This window comes from Ostreococcus tauri, assembly GCF_000214015.3.
Source record: "Ostreococcus tauri WGS project CAID00000000 data, contig chromosome 08, whole genome shotgun sequence".
Taxonomy (NCBI): domain Eukaryota; kingdom Viridiplantae; phylum Chlorophyta; class Mamiellophyceae; order Mamiellales; family Bathycoccaceae; genus Ostreococcus; species Ostreococcus tauri.
Genome location: NC_014433.2, coordinates 460,399 through 478,878, shown reverse-complemented (window position 1 = coordinate 478,878; position 18,480 = coordinate 460,399). Strand labels below are relative to the sequence as shown.

At 62.4% G+C, this 18,480-nt stretch overlaps 12 protein-coding genes across 12 annotated transcripts; 5 read left to right on the top strand and 7 right to left on the bottom strand.

Moving 5' to 3' along the window:
- OT_ostta08g02800 (unnamed product) lies at positions 1–452 on the bottom strand (the record flags this gene model as incomplete). Its single annotated transcript, XM_022983607.1, has 2 exons — positions 1–314; positions 349–452. Coding segments are annotated over 2 exons (418 nt in total), but the record flags the coding sequence as incomplete, so codon positions are not given.
- Positions 453–456: 4 nt separating this feature from the next.
- Positions 457–2,424, top strand: OT_ostta08g02790 (Tetratricopeptide repeat-containing domain; the record flags this gene model as incomplete). The annotated part of the gene is made up of 1 exon (XM_022983606.1): positions 457–2,424. One exon carries the CDS (start codon positions 457–459, stop codon positions 2,422–2,424), a length of 1,968 nt encoding a protein of 655 aa, XP_022841009.1.
- Positions 2,425–2,471: 47 nt separating this feature from the next.
- OT_ostta08g02780 (Mitochondrial substrate/solute carrier) lies at positions 2,472–4,502 on the bottom strand (the record flags this gene model as incomplete). The annotated part of the gene is made up of 1 exon (XM_003080796.1): positions 2,472–4,502. One exon carries the CDS (start codon positions 4,500–4,502, stop codon positions 2,472–2,474), a length of 2,031 nt encoding a protein of 676 aa, XP_003080844.1.
- Positions 4,503–4,568: 66 nt separating this feature from the next.
- Positions 4,569–5,987, top strand: OT_ostta08g02770 (Pseudouridine synthase, RsuA/RluB/C/D/E/F; the record flags this gene model as incomplete). Its single annotated transcript, XM_003080795.1, has 1 exon — positions 4,569–5,987. One exon carries the CDS (start codon positions 4,569–4,571, stop codon positions 5,985–5,987), a length of 1,419 nt encoding a protein of 472 aa, XP_003080843.1.
- A 78-nt stretch (positions 5,988–6,065) lies between these two features.
- OT_ostta08g02760 (P-loop containing nucleoside triphosphate hydrolase) lies at positions 6,066–8,849 on the bottom strand (the record flags this gene model as incomplete). Its single annotated transcript, XM_022983605.1, has 1 exon — positions 6,066–8,849. One exon carries the CDS (start codon positions 8,847–8,849, stop codon positions 6,066–6,068), a length of 2,784 nt encoding a protein of 927 aa, XP_022841008.1.
- A 142-nt stretch (positions 8,850–8,991) lies between these two features.
- On the bottom strand, positions 8,992–10,800 carry OT_ostta08g02750 (Transcription factor 25; the record flags this gene model as incomplete). Its single annotated transcript, XM_003080793.2, has 1 exon — positions 8,992–10,800. One exon carries the CDS (start codon positions 10,798–10,800, stop codon positions 8,992–8,994), a length of 1,809 nt encoding a protein of 602 aa, XP_003080841.2.
- Positions 10,801–10,975: 175 nt separating this feature from the next.
- Positions 10,976–11,890, top strand: OT_ostta08g02740 (PspA/IM30; the record flags this gene model as incomplete). The annotated part of the gene is made up of 1 exon (XM_003080791.2): positions 10,976–11,890. The coding sequence occupies one exon, from the start codon at positions 10,976–10,978 to the stop codon at positions 11,888–11,890; it is 915 nt and encodes a 304-aa protein (XP_003080839.2).
- Positions 11,891–12,321: 431 nt separating this feature from the next.
- On the top strand, positions 12,322–13,200 carry OT_ostta08g02730 (Tetratricopeptide repeat; the record flags this gene model as incomplete). The annotated part of the gene is made up of 1 exon (XM_003080790.2): positions 12,322–13,200. The coding sequence occupies one exon, from the start codon at positions 12,322–12,324 to the stop codon at positions 13,198–13,200; it is 879 nt and encodes a 292-aa protein (XP_003080838.2).
- A 197-nt stretch (positions 13,201–13,397) lies between these two features.
- Positions 13,398–14,708, top strand: OT_ostta08g02720 (NADP-dependent oxidoreductase domain; the record flags this gene model as incomplete). Its single annotated transcript, XM_022983604.1, has 1 exon — positions 13,398–14,708. One exon carries the CDS (start codon positions 13,398–13,400, stop codon positions 14,706–14,708), a length of 1,311 nt encoding a protein of 436 aa, XP_022841007.1.
- Positions 14,709–14,875: 167 nt separating this feature from the next.
- On the bottom strand, positions 14,876–15,133 carry OT_ostta08g02710 (unnamed product; the record flags this gene model as incomplete). The annotated part of the gene is made up of 1 exon (XM_003080788.1): positions 14,876–15,133. The coding sequence occupies one exon, from the start codon at positions 15,131–15,133 to the stop codon at positions 14,876–14,878; it is 258 nt and encodes an 85-aa protein (XP_003080836.1).
- Positions 15,134–15,235: 102 nt separating this feature from the next.
- Positions 15,236–16,867, bottom strand: OT_ostta08g02700 (Vitamin B6 photo-protection and homoeostasis; the record flags this gene model as incomplete). The annotated part of the gene is made up of 1 exon (XM_003080787.2): positions 15,236–16,867. One exon carries the CDS (start codon positions 16,865–16,867, stop codon positions 15,236–15,238), a length of 1,632 nt encoding a protein of 543 aa, XP_003080835.2.
- A 113-nt stretch (positions 16,868–16,980) lies between these two features.
- On the bottom strand, positions 16,981–18,405 carry OT_ostta08g02690 (Arginine biosynthesis protein ArgJ; the record flags this gene model as incomplete). Its single annotated transcript, XM_022983603.1, has 1 exon — positions 16,981–18,405. The coding sequence occupies one exon, from the start codon at positions 18,403–18,405 to the stop codon at positions 16,981–16,983; it is 1,425 nt and encodes a 474-aa protein (XP_022841006.1).
- Between the last annotated feature and the right edge of the window lie 75 nt (positions 18,406–18,480).

Sequence of the window (18,480 nt, the reverse complement as noted above, 5' to 3'; positions counted from 1 at the left end):
AATTGAACGAAATCTCCACCCCGTCACCAGAGTATCTATAAATTCCCGACAAATCGTACGAACCGTACCAAAACTTTCCCGGCTCGAGCGATATGACTGGAGTCGCGCTCGTGGCGGTCCCGTAGTGGCGATACATATCGCGACACGCGTTCCCGAACGGCGCGAGCGAGCCCGCCACGCCCGCGAAAGGCGTCGACGAGCACGCGCACTTCGTATCATCCCCACTCGCGGACCCACTGTTCACGCACTCGCCGTTATTCGAACAGTCGTACGGACAGAGCGGCCCCCCCGACGTCTGATCATTCGCCCACTCGCTGCGCCTTGCGCGCCCGCGCGCGCGTCGATCGCGCGCACGCGTCGCGAGCGGTCCCGCGCGCGTCCAGAGGTGCGCGCGCGACGCGTGCGCGGTCGCGCGCGGGCGGACGAGCGAATGATGACGCGCGGGATGGCATCGCGATGCGCGACGAAAACGACGCGTCGAGGGACGGCGACGGCGCGCGAACGGGCGCGCGGGCCGCCGCGCGGGCGTCGTGGATGATTCGGAACGGACGCGCGGTCGATGGGGGACGCGCGGCGGCGCGAGCGTTCGAGGGAGAAGAGGAGGACGGAGGGGCGGCGAGAGCGGCGGCGCGGGGAAAGTTTGCAAACGGAGACGTCGAGGGCGGACGAGAGGTGATGGCGGCGCATCGTCGGGCGGTGGGGGAGGGTGGGGTTGAGGTTGGGACGCTGTGCGCGTGGGCGCGCGCGGAGGCGAGCGCTGGGACGAGGGATGGGGAACGGCGCGCGCGGGCGCTGTTGAGAGAGGCGACGAGCGCGTCGAACGCGAGCGGTCGGGAGATGTGCGACGCCTGGGTCGCGTTCGGAGGACACGAGATGGATCATGGGAGGGCGGATAAGGCGCGGCGGTGTTACAAGAGCGCGCTGAGCGCGGTGGAGGGGGATGATGCGATGAAGTCTCGCGCGAGCGCGGCGACGGCGGCGCACTCGTGGGCGCGTTTGGAAGCTCAGGAGAGAAATCCAAAGCTCGCGAGAGAGCTCTTCGCGCGCGCGGTGGAGCTTTGTGATTCACACGTGGCGAATTATACCGCCTGGGCCGCTTTCGAGCTCAGTCGAGGGCAGAGTGATCAGGCGAGGGCGTTGCTCGAGAGGGGATCGGCGTTTTGCGCTCGAGCGGAGTCGTCGCGCGGAAACTCCGTGGAGTCCAGGCGCGCGCGATCGATGGCTTCGGCGTTGTACACGTCTTGGGGTGATTTGGAGGGGCAGCGCGCACTGCGGGTCGAGGAAGGCGAGGACGCGCTCGATGCGGCGCTCGAAAAATCGAGAGCGTTATTTCTGCGCGCTTCCGTCGCGGATAAGAAGAATATTTCGGCTTGGTTGAAATGGAGCGAACTCGAGAAGGACGTCGCGCGAGGTAACTCTCATCGCGGAGGCGTCGTAACGAGTGCTCGCAGGAATACCGTTTCCAATCGTCGACAGCTCGAAGTACTGAGCGAGGGGTTGAAGGCGAATCCGGGAGACATGCGGTTAGAGCACGCGTTCGCCATGGCGCTCAAGCTCAACGGAGACGTCGAATCCGCGACGAAGCGGCTCCGTCGCTTGAGCGAGAGATTTCCCAAGAGTGCGCACGTATGGCACGCTCTTGGAACTGTCCTACAAGAATCTGGAGATTTCCAAGCCGCCATCGACGCATTCGAGCGAGGATCGTTCGCCTCGGGCAAGCCGAATTTGCCGTGCATCACCGCGGCAGCCGCAGCGGAGTTTCACGGAGGTCAACACGGCCGCGCGCGACAGCTTTTCGTTCAGGGTGAGTCCGTGCCGCGTCACTTGAGCACACGTCGCGAGCGTGCCGCGCACCTTCGACTGTGGGCTTTGCTGGAGAAGCGCGTCGGGAGTGAAGAGATGACGCGCAAATTGTTCCTTCGCGCGACGAGCGAGGACCGCGCGGACGCAGCCACGTGGTTACAGTGGGGACAATGGGAGAAACGCGTCAACAGCGTCGACGCGGCCCGTAAAGTGCTCAAAGACGGCGTTCGCTACGGAGTTAATAACGGACAATACTTTGTCTTTCAGGCTCTCGCGACTTTGGAGGCGGAATCGAACAACGACACCGCCGCGCGAGAACTATTCGCGCAAGGATGCGCCGCGCATCCGAGAAGCGCGTCGTTATGGCTTCAATGGGCATTATTCGAGCTTTCATGCGAAGAAAACGAACGAAATGCCGTCGGAAAGTCCTTGTCCGTGATAAAGAAGGGCGTAGCGAGGGCGCCGCCGCACATTCCGCTCCTCGAGCTGTGGCTCAGCCTCGAGCGACGCTCTGGAGACGAAGACAGCGCTCGCGCGGTGGAAGACAGACTCAATAAACTTCTGTCGGAACAGAGATACGCGCCGGAGGGTCACGAAGTGAAGCGAAACGAACGTGACTAGACTAGACTAGACTAGATATCGTTACAAGCCATCAGCATTCGCTATGTCTATGCGTTTTCAGCGTCGTGCCATTCACTGAATCGCGATTTAATGTAGTCATTCGTAGCAAAACTCACGGCGACGGCGAGCGGTCCCTTCGCCCAGTTCATCGTGAGACCCTTGTACAATCCGCGCACGCCCTCTTTTCGTGCGATTTCTATCAACGCCTCCCGCGTGCTCGCGCCCGTTTTACCCAAAACTTGCACGCGGCGTCGCACCACGTCGAGCGGATAGGTGATGCTTTGCGCCAAGAGACCCGCCATGCCGCCGTAGAAGAGACGGACAGTCACGGGAAGAGATGAGGACGGAGCCTCCCCGAGAGACTCGGCCCGCGTCAACTCTGATTTCATGTGCATCGATTTGAGCGTCTCAAACGTCGCAAACGAAATGCCACCGTACGGCACGATCCCGATGAGCGTCGGAGACAATCCACTGTACAGAGCGACGATACCGCGCTGACGAACGAGTGCGGCGACATCTACTAGCGGAGCCTTTGCCGCGGTCGCGCTCGCCGCGAATCGAGCGCGGAGCATATCTAATGGATACGTCATCGTCGTCGCGGTGGCGCCGGCGGCGGCGCCGGCGCAGAAGCGAGAGAAAATTCTAGCTTCATCTTCGTGCTCCCCCAAGCGAATGCCGAAGAGTTTGGGGATTTGACCGTGCATTACCTTGTCCACGTACGCGTCGTACTTAGGAAACGCGAGGAAGCTCACACCCGCGTACGGCATGACGCGCGCCATCTGCACTCCGTTACCGCGCCAAAGCGCAGAAATACCCTCGGTTTGAATGATTTGTCTCGCGGTGCGCAGCGCAGAGTTGAAGGAAAAATCCTTCTTTGAATCCACTTGGTAAATGATTTTGACCCGATCCGCCGGAGCGACGACGGTTTTCGCCACGGCTCCCGCGATTGCGCCGCTGAACAAAGTCTCGAGCGCGGTGATGGCTTTACGCTCGTGCCAGATCACCGGCACGTGCGTCCCCGGCGGATCCTTATCGAGCAACGCGTGACGGAACATCGGACCGACCCGCTGGAAGAGCACGTCGTTCGCCGTGAAACCGAGCGCGGCGGCGAACGGGCCTTTCACCCACGTCAACGTCACGCCTTTGAATAATCCATTCTTCACCCCCTCGTTGACGTAAATCTGCCGTAGACCCGCGAAAATGCTCGGATACAGCGGCGCGGACGCCCCCGCGCTGATGTGCACCTGCATTCGTCGTCGCACGACGTGCAAGGGATACGTCAACGTTTGCGCGGCGATGCCCGCAAATCCACCCGCGACGAGTTTCAAGTGCACCGGCATCTCAAACTCATCCTCCGTCACGACGTTCATCCCTTTCGTCGCGTGATTGACGTACATTGATTTCAGCGTCTCAAACGTCGCGAACGAGATCCCGCCGTACGGCACGATCCCCATCAGCGTCGGCGTGAGCCCGTTATACAGACTCCGCGCCCCACTCTTCGTCGCGACGTCGTACAAATATCCCGCGCTTCCGAACATCCCCGAGATATTCGGCGCCGGACGCGTCGTCGAGTGCGCCGCCAACCGCGCGTGCAACAAATCCAACGGGTACGTCAACACCGTCGCCGTCGCCCCCGCGAGCGCCCCAGCGACGAATCGCGTGCGCACGTCTCCCACCGGCGGCGTCCGTTCATCCTCTCCTCGATGTTTCTTCGCCGCATCGTTATCCGGCGCCACGTCGAACGCCCGCGCGAGCGCCGCGTTGTACGCGTTATACGTCCCGAACGTCGTCGCGCTGTACGGCAGGATCCGAAGCACCGCCGCGTGACACCCACGCCAGAGCGCCAACGCACCTTCGTCCCGGACGATCGCGCGCGCCGCGCGCGCCCCTCGCGCGAGCGTGAACCCACTCGCGCGCGCGTCGACTTGAAACAACAACTTCACGCGATCGATCGGTGCGGTGAACACGCGCGAGATCCCCCCCGCGAGCGCCCCCGCGAGCGCGCGCTCGAGCGTGACGAGCCGCTCGCGGCGCGCGCGCTCCTCCGTCGCCGGCTCGGCGTCGGGCTCGAGCGACATGGATGACGGACGATGTGTGCCGCACGCGGCATCGCGCGACGGGCGTCGATGCGCGCGACGCTCGCGATGACCACGGTGCGCGCGCGCGTGGGACGACGGGCGACGTCTCGGAGCGCGAGCGCGGGTCGAGGGATCGGCCATGTGGGCGGGGACGGGACGGAGGACGGGGATGAGACGCGCGGGACGCGACGGGCGCGGGCGCGGGCGCGGACGCCGTTCGTCGCGTGCCCGGCGTGCGGGACCGAGGTGCGGTGGACGGGGTACAGGGAACACCTGGGGAAGTGCGCGAAGGATGTGCTGGAGAAGACGCCGAGAGAGGCGTGGCGAGACGGGGACGGGGGACGCGGGGCGTACGAGACGACGCGGGCGATCAACGACGCGTTCGCGGAGGACGTGAAGCGGATGTGCTTTCGTGCGAGGGATGGGATGGGAGACGGCGAGCGGATGACGCCGGAGGCGTGCGCGGCGGCGCTCGGGGTGCCGACGGGACGAGTGAAGACGACGCTGCGACGGGCGAGTTTGGCGGTGGAGCTCGCGCGAGACGACGCGCCGCTCGACGTCGTGCACGAAGACGATGAGTTTTTAGTGGTGAATAAACCGCCCAATCTGAGGTTTCATCCGAATCATCGATTCGAAGGGAACTCGTTGCTCTCGCGCGCGTTGCATCACACAAAGGGCGAGACGCCGTACATTGTGCATAGGTTGGACATGGATACGTCCGGCGTCGCGGTGTTCGTGAAGAAGCAGAGCTTGGTATCCGACGTGGCTCGGCAGTTTCACGAGAAAACAGCTAGGAAGACGTACTTGGCGATTTCAGTGGGCGTCACGCCGCCGGGATGCGGCGACGGTTTCGTCGTCGACGCGCCCATCGGCGACCACGGCGTCGTGAAAGAGGCTCGCAACGTGGACTTTTCAGGCGAGGGAAAAGAGGCGAGAACGGTGTGCGAGGTCATTTCGCGCAAAGAGACGGCGCTTTTTGATATCTCCGACGAGACGGTCGCCGCGACGACGACACCGAAGGGCGTGTCGGCGACGTCGGAGACGAATGACTCATCGCCATCCGCCACTGCGGCGCTCGTTCTCGTGAAGCCGATGACCGGTAGAACCCACCAGATTCGTGTGCATCTCGCGCACGCGGGTCTTCCAATCGTATCCGATGCGTTGTACGGCCCGCACATTCGATGGGGAGCACAGAGCGCGGATGAGAACGAAAAGTTGACCTGGAGCGCGTCGCAGCTCGCGGCGTGCTCATCCGAGAATCCGACACAGATGCATCAGATGACGCCTCCAGACGAGTGCGATTCGCCTCATCCCAGCGGCGTTTGGGGCGGATCTTTGAGCATCGGTCGACAGGCTCTCCATGCGTACAAGTTGGAGCTCGTGCATCCAGTCACCGGACAGATGCTCGCTTGGCAGGCGGAAATGCCCGAGGACATGCGTCGAGTGTGCGACGCGCTCGGTCTCGATTCGACGGGATATTCGTAGATTTGGAGCGACTTTGCGGTCAATGCGTTGTGTTTGTATTATCAATCAGTAGAATTTCTATCGTATCGCCACCAATGTCTACGTGTCAGCGGGGATGACACCGTTCCAGTCTGCTAAACGTTTGCGTTCATCCGCAAAAGCGGATTGCAAGACTTCGTCGTCGTATGGAGCCACCGCGTATTTCTCTATGGTCGCCTTGAGCTCTTCCGATTGGACAGTTTTCTTCTCCAAAACTAGCTTTTGCACGGCTTCGATCGCTGGACGTTGTTTCTCAACGAAACGTCTCGCCGCCGCGTACTGCGCCTCCAACAATCTACGCGTCTCCTCATCAGCTCTCGCGTAACGATTGAGCGTCGTGCTAGGAAGCATGTACTCCTCGCGATTGGCACGCAAGAAGTCGGTCACTTCGATCACGTGACCTGTCGGAATGTAGCTAAATTCACTATCCTCGTCGCTCATCGCACAGTTTTGCACGAAAAAATTCGCGATTTCTCGAGCCCGACCACTGTAAGGAGCGGTGACCTTTGTACAATTGTCGAACCCATAAAACACCTCCTCTGCAACGGACGGTACGAGACAGGTGCGCATGTGGCGTCTCATGAAACCCTTCGTGAACGCTCCAGGACGAAGTGCGACTGGATTTTCACCAACAGCGAGCTGACCTTCGGCGTTACTTTCGCGAGCAACGACGGTGACAAAGGAGACGTCGAGCATGTCCTTGCACAGCAAGTGAGTCGCAACTGCCGCGGCGGAGTGCACGAGCGCGAGACGCTTCTCGTTCTCTTCGCCGAGACTGGGCAACACTTTCCCCAAAGTCTCCGTCTCCATCGCAACTTGGAAATCCTGCATGCTCACCAAGCTTCGTGAGGTCTTTGCCGCTTGCAAGCACGCAATATTCACCACGGAAGCGAGCGCCGCGCCACTGAAACCCTCCGTCTCACCAGCGAGAGCGATCCAGTCGATGTCATCGGCCATGGGTTTATTTTTGGCGTGCACTTTCATGATTTCGATGCGCCCATTGAAGTCGGGCTTTGGAATGACGATCTTACGATCGAAACGCCCCGGACGAACAAGAGCTTTATCTAAAACGTCAACTCTGTTCGTGGCCGCAATGCACACAACCTGCGTATCAGAACTGAAACCATCCAGCTCCACGAGTAACTGGTTGAGAGTTTGGTCTCGCTCGTCGTTACCAGAGCCCCCGCCGCCTCTCGGACGACCTACCGCATCCAATTCATCGATGAAAATAATCGAAGGGGACTGTTTCTTCGCTTGTTGGAACAGATCACGAACACGAGCCGCACCGACACCGACGAACATCTCGACGAATTCGGATGCGGCGAGAGAGAAGAAAGTGGCGCCGGCTTCACCCGCTACGGCTCGCGCAAGGAGTGTTTTACCGCAACCTGGCGGACCGGTGAGGAGCACGCCCTTCGGAACCTTACTACCGCTCGCCTTAAATTTATCCGGCTTGAGGAAGAAATCGACGACCTCTTGAAGTTCAACCTTCGCCGTGCCAATGCCCGCGACGTCATCGAACAAGACGGTCTCAGTTTCATCCCGAAGTTTCATCTTAGTGTTCACGCGGCCCTTCTTCACGCCCTTCGTCTTACCCGCGCCCTCCGTCTTAGCCTTTGCCTTCTTCTTACTCTTGGTATCCTCCTCCTCCTCCTCCTCCTCCTCCTCGAGATCCAAGTCCACGTCCGACTTTTTCTTCGACTTGACGACCTTCACACCGACCTTCATGAACGCGTTCGCGGCGCCCATTTGATCCCCATCCGCCGCCTTTGCCGCGGCATCCTTCTTGTTGCTGTTATCGCGAGCGATGCGCGCGCGACGGTTACGAATCTCACGGTTGATCGAGTCGCGCTGCGGATCGTTCTCTGGAAGCTTCGACAGGACTTCCTCCAAGTACTGAATCTTAGAGTCGCCCTTTTCCGCCATCCGCTGCGCCTCCTCCGCGCGCTCCAACTCCAAAAGCTTTTGACGATCCTCCCAGTCTCCTTTGAAGCGTTGCATGTAGAAGACAATGGCCCACACGATGAACACCCCGATCGAGGGAACGCCGTATCCGGCGATGAAGGTCTTGACGGCGGACCCGCGGTCACCGACCGCGGAGACGGTGTGACTCGCCGGTTCCGGCATCGTCGGCTGAATCTCCAGTCCGATTTGTTGCGTCACTTCGTAAATCTCCGTGTTACTCGGCGCCACCTGACAGTACGCTAAACGACCGTCTTTGTACACCACGGCGTACCTCGCCACCGCATCTACGCTCACATACAACTCCTTAATCTTATCCTGCATCAGATCCACCACGAATCGATTGTACGCGATGTGTTGACGCTCGCTCTGCATCCGCGCCCGTCCGAGCGGGGTAAACTTCAACCGTTCGATGCTCAGCGCCTCCCCCACCGCCTGTCCCGGCTTCGCGTACTCCTCCACCGGCGGTCGACCAAATTTCTTCATCTCCCTCGACCGCGTCTCCCGAATGCGTCGTCGTTTCTCCACCACCCACGCGTCGTACCACCGCTTGGTGCCCGGGACGAGAAACGGCGACGCGCTCGCGCCTAATCCATCTCTCCTCGCGTCCTGCGCCGTGGCGTTCCCTCGCCGTATCCACGGCGCCCGGCCTGGGATCTTTCGCTCCAGCGCACCGATCGGGGAGACGTACGGGTCCACGACGTCGACGGCGTTCGCCTCGACGTACGGCGTCGCTCGATCGAGCGAACTCGCGCTCGACGGTCGCTCTCGACGCGCGCGCGCGCTCGCGTCCGACGCGCTCGGTCGTCGGGGAGACGCCGATGGGGTGTCTCGTTCGGCGTTCGCCCGCGCGCGGACGCTCGCGCGGAAGTGGGCGCGCATGACGCGCGGCGGGGTGTGGGGGGCGACACCCTAGGTTTGAGGGTCTCCGCGGGACCCGGGGGCGGAGGCGGTCGGGACGGTGGGAACGCGGAGACGTCGAAAAGGGTGCGCGAGAGGCGAACGGGCGATGATGGTTACACGTTTAATCAAATTCGGCGTCGACGGCACCGTGGGGGTGGGCGGCCAAGGGGTCGTCCGCGGGAAGGGCGCGCTTGACGACGTCGGCGAAGTCGTCGACGGCGAGGTGGGCGAACGCGTTCTCGGGGTTTGAGGGCCAGTTCTCCATCGTCGTGCGCTTGAAATCGAAAGCGGTGCGACCGTCGAGCTCGGGAGATGGTTTCTTCGAGGCCACGAGCTCGATCGCTCGCGTGGCGACGCGCTTGGCCCAGTGAAGGATGGGATCCGGACGCCACAGGAGGTGATGTCTCTGCGCGAAGACGTCGCACAAGTGCTCGAGACTTCTCGAGTCCAGAGCGCGGTGGGAGAAGTCAAAGTGTTCGTGCGAGAGAATGGTTTGCCACTCCTTGTCGCTCGAGACCGCGGCCTCGAGCTTCCACATCGTCGCCGTGAGGGCGTACGGAAACGCGAGCATGGCTTTGAGAAGCTCGGCGTCGGCGACGTCGACGTCATCCATCACCGCGTACAGCGCCATGGCTTTGCTGTACGCAAAGTCAGGAAAGGTGAGTAAACTTCCGTGCGTGATCCACTCACCGTCGATCCATCGCTTCTGTCCGAACACCTCTATGAAGTCGAGCAACCACCTCTCCTCTTGCGATCTCAACGCAAAGTATGAAATCATGCACAGGGCCCCCTTTGGATCGGTGTGATCGAGTCCGAGCAGGAGCTTCGAGCATTCCAGCGCTGTTTTGTGACAACCGCGTCGAGTGAGAGCCACGGTGTGCCTAAACAGCGACTCGAACATGGGTTTATTTTCAACCTTGGACGAATCCAAAAACGCCACGCCGTTCGAAGCCGCCGAGATGAAATTTGGATGCCACGCCCGTTCGCACGCGTACAAGCAGCGCTCTAAGACTTCCGAACTCTCTTGCGCCTGACCAGAGTAGTGATAGAGTTCGCTAATACGCAAGAGCGTCTCCAGGTGCCAAGGATAATTTTGCAAGACGTGAAAGAGGCGATGCGGATCGTGCGATCCGACTGCGATTTCAAAATCAAAGTTTGCCCGCACGTAATCGTTCTTCCACGCGTACGAAAACTCCGTCATCCCCGACGTCCCGTCTACGACGCCGGAGGTCACCATGTACAGCCCCTCGCTGCGATACGACGCCCACTGATCGCGGTACGGACTAAACGTGCATCGTCTCTGTATCTTCGCCTTGAACGCCGCGCCGCGACCTCCAGCCTTACCCGTCTCCTCCGCCTCCACCGCATTGATGACGCGCCCACCAAAAATCCTCTTGAGCTCATCTTCCGCCTTCATGTTTCTCATGTCCACCGCGAGCAGCGCCATCGTCTTCGTCGTCGTCGCCTCGGCGTCTCTCGTCTCGCGCGTCGTCGCCGACACCTCCATCCCCGTCACCTCACGCACGAGCGCGTCCAAATCCTCCTCCTCCACCTCCGCGCGCGCTTTCCCCCCCTTTTTCCCTCCCCGTTTCTTCTTCTTCTTCATCGATCGCACCTCCGTCTCGCCGCGTCGCGCCTTTTCGCGCTCCGTCGCCGTCGCCGTCCCGTCCGCCGCCGCCGCGTCCTCCCCCCCCACCCCGTCGTCGTCGCCCACCCCGTCGTCATCATCGCTCCCGAGCAACACCGCGAACGCGTTCACCGCGCGCGCGCGTCCTTTACCGTCGTCGGCGTCGTCGCCATCGCTCGCCGCCGCGCCGTCGTCGCCCGCGTCGTCCCCATCATTCGCCCGCGTCTCCGCCCCGTCGTCCCACGCCTTCGTCCCAGCGCGCGCGCGGGCCCGTCGCGCCGTTCGCATCGCGCGCGCGCTCATCGTCCGTCCCGCGCCGGTGCGCGCGGCGTCGCGCGGGCGATGCGCCGTCGTGTGTCGCCATCGGGGCTCTTTCACGAGTGATGACTCGTGATACATATCCACGCGTGACGCGTCCAACCCGATCGCGCCATCGCGCGACGCGTCGTCGGCGCACGTCAAGACGCGCGCGCGAGCGATGGTGACCGTGTCCGCGGGGCTCACGCGCGCGCGCGCGAGCGCGTTCGCGACCGGGAACGGACGCGGACGAACGATGCGAACGCTCGCGGGACGACGCGATTCGAATCGTGGATGCGTCCGAGCGCGCGCGCGGGGGGGCGTGACGACGCGCGCGAATCTGTTCCAAAGGTTCACGCGCGTGATCTCGTCGTACGCGAACTCGTTGATCACCGCGGCGGAGGATCCGGAGAAGATTCTGGATCAGACGGTGAACGAGATGCAGGGGGATTTGATCAAGATGCGACAAGCCACGGCGCAGGTGATGGCGTCGCAGAAACAGCTGGAGACGAAGTATAAAGCGGCCAAGTCGGCGAGTGATGATTGGTATAAACGCGCGCAGTTGGCGATGGAGAAGGGGGACGAAGACCTGGCGAGAGAGGCGCTGACGAGACGCAAGTCGTACGAAGAGAACGCCGAGTCGATGAAGGCCAACTTGGACGCGCAAAAGGACGCGGTGGATAAGTTGATCGCGAACACGCGCCTGTTGGAGGGTAAGATGGCGGAAGCGAAGAGTAAGAAGGATACGCTCAAGGCGCGCGCCGCGAGCGCGAAGACGAACAAGGCGGTGAGCGACATGGTGAGCGGCGTGTCCACGTCCTCGGCGCTCGGCGCGTTCGAGCGCATGGAGGAAAAGGTGCTCGGAATGGAAGCCGAGGCCGAGGCCATGGGCGTTTTCGCCGCCCCCGACGCGCTCGAGGCACAATTTAAAGCCCTCGAAGCCGGCGGCGGGGTCGACGCCGAGCTCGAGGCGCTGAAGAAGTCCCTCCCGAGCGCGAGCGCCAAGGGCGCCCTCCCGAGCGGCCGACCCGTGAGCGAAGCCATCGAGACCGAGCTCGACGCCCTGCGCAAGTCCATGGACGACGACCGTCGATGATCGCCCGCGCGTCGCGCGCACACGTACGCTTACGAATGAGACGTGCCTCCGATGCACCCATCGTCGCCCCAACGCCCCTTCATCCGCGCGCTCGAACGAATCGAAGCGCCGACGCGCCGCGACGCGACGCCGCGCGACGCGCGCGAGAGCGATCGATCGTCCCGCACTTCGTCCCTCGACCGCGCCCACGCGCGTGCGCTCGCTAACGCGCGCGAACGATGCGCGCGATGCATTGTGAACCGACGACGACGCCAAAGTGCGCGATCACGCGCGGCGATTCCAAAAAACACGCGCGATCGCGATCCCATCGCATCGCTCGGTCCGTCATCGCGCGCGCGCGGTGCGGCGAAGACGACCGCTCGAACGCGCGCGCGGTGGACGGAACGTCCCGGAGAGGGGCGCTGGTGATGGTGGTGGCGAGCGCGATCGCGATGACGTCGAACGTCGACGCGTCGCTCGCGCGCGGGCCCGCGGATGAACTCTTGGCGTTTCGCAAGGAGGAGGAGGCGAAGAGCGCGGAACGCATGGCGGAGCTCTACGCTGAATTGAAGAACGAAGAGGCGAAGGCGCTGGAGTTGAGATGGGAGCGCGAGGGACAGGCGAAGAGGGATCTGGAGCGGCTGCGACAGGAGAGCGAGAGGGAGTCGCTGGAACAAGTGATGGAGGGAAAGACGCTGTGCGTGACGCCGTTCGGGATAGACGTGGTGGGAATCACGGAGGCGATGGCGCTCGTGGGGGCGGTCGCGAGCGGGATCTCGGCGAATCAGAAGAAGGAGGAGATCGTGCAGCTGAACGAGAAGCTTCGTAAGATTAATCAGGGCCTCATGGCGACGTCTCGACCGAAGGGTGAAGTCGTCGTGAAGAACGGAGTCGTCGCGGTGGTCGACGAGCCCGTGGTGGGCGCCAGCGTGGACGATTGGGACTCGCTCTCGGACGATATGAAGGAACTTAAGCTCAACCTCCGACAAGGTCGCAAGGATTTGCGAAACGAAGACGCGAAGTCGGCCATGAACTCGTTCAAGAAGGCCATCATGCTCTCTCGCGTCGTCGGCGACTTGGTCTCCCTGCGTCGAGCCACGCGCGGTCTCGGCGCGGCGAAGCGCATGATGGGCGACCGCCAGGGCGCCATAGCCGCCCTCAAGGACGTCCTGACCATCTCCACCGAGCTCATGGACAGCACCGGCGACATGGACGCCCTGGGCGCCATCGCCGACTTGTACGCCGAGCTCGGCGACCTCGAAAACGCCGGTCGCTACTACGACCTCTACCTGAACCAGATGAACGACGAGACGGTCGACATCGAAGATTAATTACGCGCCTTGTTATCATCGCACATCACGATTTACGCTCGCCCCGTCGTCCGCGCCGCCGCGTCTCCGACGTCCTCCGCCTCATCTGGGGGCCTCTCCAGGATGTGGAATAAAAAAGTGACGTCGGCATCGGCACCGCCGCGTCACCGCCTCCCCGGGCGCGGCACCCGTCGACGCGCGCGGCGGTCGATCGCGACATGGCGCTCGATGGATGCCAGCCCCTCGAGCGCTTCATGAAGAAGGAGTTCGCCGGTCACGGCGCCGGTTCGGCGCAGAAGAGCTGGTCCTTTTGCCCGAGCTCGCGGGACGACGGCGCATCGCGAGCGAACGCGCGTCACGCACAGCCGGCGCGATCGTACGAGTACAGCGTGAGCGGATACGTGAACGGATACAATCCGACGCTCCCGGCGTACGCGCCGACGCGAGCGCAGATGGAACAGGCGCAGAGGGAGGGTCGAGACCTCGCGCGCGCGCCTCCGGGACAGACGTTCCGAAAACCGACGGCGGTGTGGGACGGACCGGCGCCGAGGGGTGATCCGACGAAACCGGCGCCCGGAACGCCGTATTACCAGAGAGAACCGGAGGAAGAAAAGTTTGACGCGACGAAGGAGACGAAGGACGTGCCGATCACCGGAGGTGGACGACTTCCGATGGTGGGCGTGGACTCGAGCGCGGCGGCGCTCGGATTGGAGCGCGGAGTGACGCACGTGTCGTGCGGATCATCGAACGATGCCGCGCTGAGCGAGGCGGGTAAGGCGATCGCGGCACACGGTGATCGTCAGAGCGTGTTCGTGAGCGCCAAGTTGCGTCCGGATGAACACAAGAGCGTGGACGCGGCGCTGTCCGCCATCCTCTCCGCCTTGGGCATCGAGTACTTGGACTTGTTCTCTCTCGAGTGGCCGGTGGTGCACAAGCCGGGGACTACGGAGGTGGACTCCGAGGGAAGTTTGGAGGAGACCTGGGCCGCGCTCGAGAAGTGCGTCGCCGACGGTCGCGTCAAGGCGCTCGGCGTCGCCAACTTTTCCGTCCCGGCGGTGGAGCGTTTGATGAAGTGCTGCAAGGTCAAGCCTGCGGTGAACGAGGTCGAGCTCCACCCGCTCTTGGCGCAGCGCAAGCTCGTTGGCGTGTGCCGCCGTTACGGTGTCACCGTTCTCGCCCATACCTCGCTCGCGAACGGCGACGAGCAACTCCTCGAGCACGCCAAGCTTGTCCAAGCCGAGGCGGATGAACGCAACAAGCAGAGTGCCAAGGCGCTCCTCACGCGTTGGTCCATCCAGCGCGGAGTTCCGCTCGTCATCAACGCCTCGAGCGCCATTGCGATCGACGAGTGTCTCGCCGCTCGAACGTTCAGATTGACGAACAAGCAAAAGGTTCTCCTTGACGACATCGAACCGAGCCCCAAGGTCGGCGGCGTTCGCTTTTACAAGCCCGACTTTGAGTTCACCTTCGACGACCCATTCCTCGGCGGCGCGTGGTGGCGACCTGGATTGGAGCTCGTCCCTAACTGAGAACGTTTATTGACCCTTTAGCAGCGAATGAAATGTTTACTACTACAATAAAACTAAAACAATCCGACTGCTCGACCAACTCGCACGAGACCCAGTCTAATGAAACATCGTACACACCCCGCTCCCGACACCCCCAGCGACGCCTTCCATGGACGCGAGCGTCATCATCAGTGAATCCCTCTCTGCCGCAACACGCACCGATGGAGCTCCAACTCGCTGTTTAAGAAGAATCCCAAGAAGAAGGGCGACACCACGAGCGCCGTCTTGGCGCTCACCGTGAGTCTTCGAATCGTCTTGAACCTGACGTGCGCGGCGTAGGTGAGGGGCGCGGAGACGGTGAGACCGAGGGCGGCGCCTCGGATGCCACCCCAGAAGGCGCAGTCGAGACACTCAGCCTTGGCGGCCTCGCGCGCGGGATCGTCCATGACGTGGAGTGGAGTCGAGGCGCGGACGGGCGGGGATGAAGCTCGACGTCGAGGCGGTGAAGGATTTCGAAAAAATAGCGAGTGATATTGTACAGAATGTTACTACTTCTCGATGGTTCGAAGAGCGTCGACGAGGGCGGGAGCGCTGCCGATTATTGAATACGGTAGGCGTTCGGCTGAGCTGAGCAAAATGCGCTCGTGGCTCCAACCCTTCTTGCTCAGGTTGGCGGTGAAATCGTCAATGTCTCGTTTGGCGAGGGATTCGGACTCCTGAAGCGCCCACACGTACGCCTCGTCGGCGGTGAGATCGGGACGATACGGCAGCGCGCGCATGTGCGCCACCTGAAGCACGGCGCGTAAGACGTCTTTGCTCGTCGCGTCCTCGCTCAGCGCCAGTAAAGCTCGACCCTTCAGGCCGACTCGCCCTCGCTGCCAAGGAAACTGGAACTTCGCGCTCATTTTCTTCTTTCCGTTCACTGGAGTCTTGGGCGCGCCGATACGCGGCCCGTCGACGAGCACGCGCTTTTTGGACGCTCCTGGCTCGTACGCTAAGATGTATGGTGGAGTCGATGCGCGCCTTCCCTTACCCGAAAGCGCCCGGATCAATGACTTCGGCGTCGGACAAACCTCCCCTATCGACGTCACCTTGAGAGGAAGATTCGACTTATCGAGCCGAGCGGGTATTAAAAGTCGCTCGGCGTTGGCCACCCTCGCTCGCGTCGGAATTTCTCGTTCCTTCACGTACGCCTCGGCAATGATCTCAGCGCGCTCCTTGTTGATCGTCCGCAGCTGCACAGCCTTGAGCTCTTTATAGATGCAAATCAAATCGAGCACCGCCAGCGGCCCGAACGCGAACAAGGGCAACGCTCGTCGAATTTCCGGTCGAACAGTCGCGACTTTTGACATGCCCTTTGCCGCGCCAACCGCAAGCGCGAGCCCAATATTGTCCGCCAACACCTGCTGCGCGCTCGTCTTCGCGGCGACTTCTGCTAAATTTTCTTCTAAGATGAACGTTCTCTGAATCGGTGCGCGAACGACGTTGGCGGTGGTGATGCCGACGGATTTCCCGATGTTGGCCACCGTCGCGAGCGGCAAAAAGTGCTGTGGAAAGTACGGCGTGATAATCTCTATGAACGAGCTCGCGTCGTACACCACGCTCGACGTGAACCTAAACCTCTTCACATCGCTATCGAACGTCCGCCCGAAGTTCGCCGCCACGCTCAGCTTCCCCAATCGCCCCAAACCGTCCTTGAGCACCCAGTTCACCGCGGCGGCCGCCGGGAGCGTGCGACTCGCCCCTAACCCCACCGCCGTCAGCATCTGCTGCGTCGCGAACACCGATATGCAGCTCGACGCGATCCTTTGCGCGAATCGATACCGCGCGTACTCCCAGTAATCACTCGTCACGCTCGTGGGTTCCGGCAGGAGCGCGTGCGACGCCCGCTCGACGCACCGCCGCGTCGCTCGCCCCATCGCCTCCCCGAGCGTCGCCGTCCGTCCCTCGCGTCCATCGTCCGAACGCTCTCGCATGACTTTAAGTTCGCCGTCCACCAAGGCGTACGTCAGCGTCGATCGCGTCGTTCCCGGTCGACGTTCGAGCAGAGGAAGAAACTTTGGCCGCCGCGTCCGGAGCTCGAGTTCGTTCTCGCCGCTGACGCTCGACGACGCGACGAAGGCGATGTCATCGATCGCGCGTCCGCGGAGCGTGATCGTCGCCCTCGGACGGTCGCGCATGTCGACGACGGGCGTGAGATTCGCGCGCGAGCGCGTGGGGGGTGCGCGCGGATTGCGCGTGGAGAAGAGTCTCTCTTCAGGTTACAAAATGAAACGTCCGCGCGCGCGCGCGCTCACGTCGTGTACTCGGCGTTGATCTTGACGTAATCGTACGAGAGGTCGCACCCCCAGGCTTGACCTTTGCCCGGACCGTTACCGACGGAGATGTCGACGACGACGGTGCCGTGCACGCCGGTGGTTTCCTTGAGGTAACGACTGGCGGCGACGGCGTCGAAATCGAGCGGCTGGCCCTTGTCCATGAGTTGAATCGGACCGAGCGTGAGCTTGAGATCCTTTTGATCGAAACGGTTCTTCACCGGGGCGGCGTAGCCCGCGGCGCAGGCCAATCGACCCCAGTTCGGATCGTGGCCGAATATGGCCGCCTTGGCGAGGGACGAACAGATGACGGAGCGCGCGATGACGCGCGCGTCCTCGTCATCCGTCGCGCCGGAGACGTTGCACTCGATCAAGCACGTCGCGCCCTCGCCGTCCCAGGCGATCGCCTTGGCGAGACCTCTGCACATGGCGGTCAACGCTTGCTCGAGAAGTTTACCCTCTGGGCTGTTCACGTCGGTGATGGTGGCGTTCCCAGCCTTGCCGCTCGCAAACGTCACGAGCGAGTCATTCGTGCTCGTGTCTCCGTCGACAGATATTTGGTTGAACGACGCGGCGCCGGCGCGGGAGGTGATGGTGCGCCAAACGTCGGGCGCGACCGAGGCATCGCACGTCACGCAGCCGAGCATGGTCGCCATGTTCGGGTGAATCATCCCGCTTCCCTTGGCCATGCCGCCCACGCGAACGGCGACGCCGCCGATGTCCACCTCAATCGCCGCCGTCTTACGAACGAGATCCGTGGTGCAAATCGCGGTCGCCGCCGCCATCGCCGCCGCGGTGCTATTTTCGACGTTCGCCGCCAAGATTGGAATCCCTGGCAAGAACTTATCCATCTTGATTCGCTTGCCGATGACGCCCGTGGACATGAGCAAAATGTCCTCCTCGGCGACGCCGAGCGCCTCGGACAACGCCTTGGAGGTCTCTCGCGCGTCAGCCGCCCCCGCATCACCCGTCGCCGCGTTCGCCTGACCAGCGTTGATCAACAGCGCCCGCGCCGTGGTCTTTCCCGCCAATTGTTTCTTACAAAACGTAACCGGCGCCGCGCACATGACGTTTGTGGTAAAGATCCCCGCGCACGTCGCGTCGTCGTCCGCGACGATCAGCGCGCAATCCGCCCTCGTTCCCTTCGCCCGCAGTCCCGCTTTATACCCCGCGACTTTAAACCCTCGAGCGGCGCACACCCCACCCTCGATCGTCTTCCACGGCCCGCTCGGAATGAGCGACTCCCCCACCGGCGCGTACGCGAGTTCAAAGCACCCGGCGTCGGTGAAATCGATCCCACGCGCCCGAATCCACCGCACCCGACGTCCTCGCGACCGCGCGCGCGCGCACATACTCGCACCCTGACCCACCGCGACCCGAGGCGCCGACGCCGCCGTCGCCATCGTCCCGCACGTCGTCAACGACGCGTCGAATCGATGAAAACGCGTCGCCGATCGCCGATCGCCGATCGCCGCCCC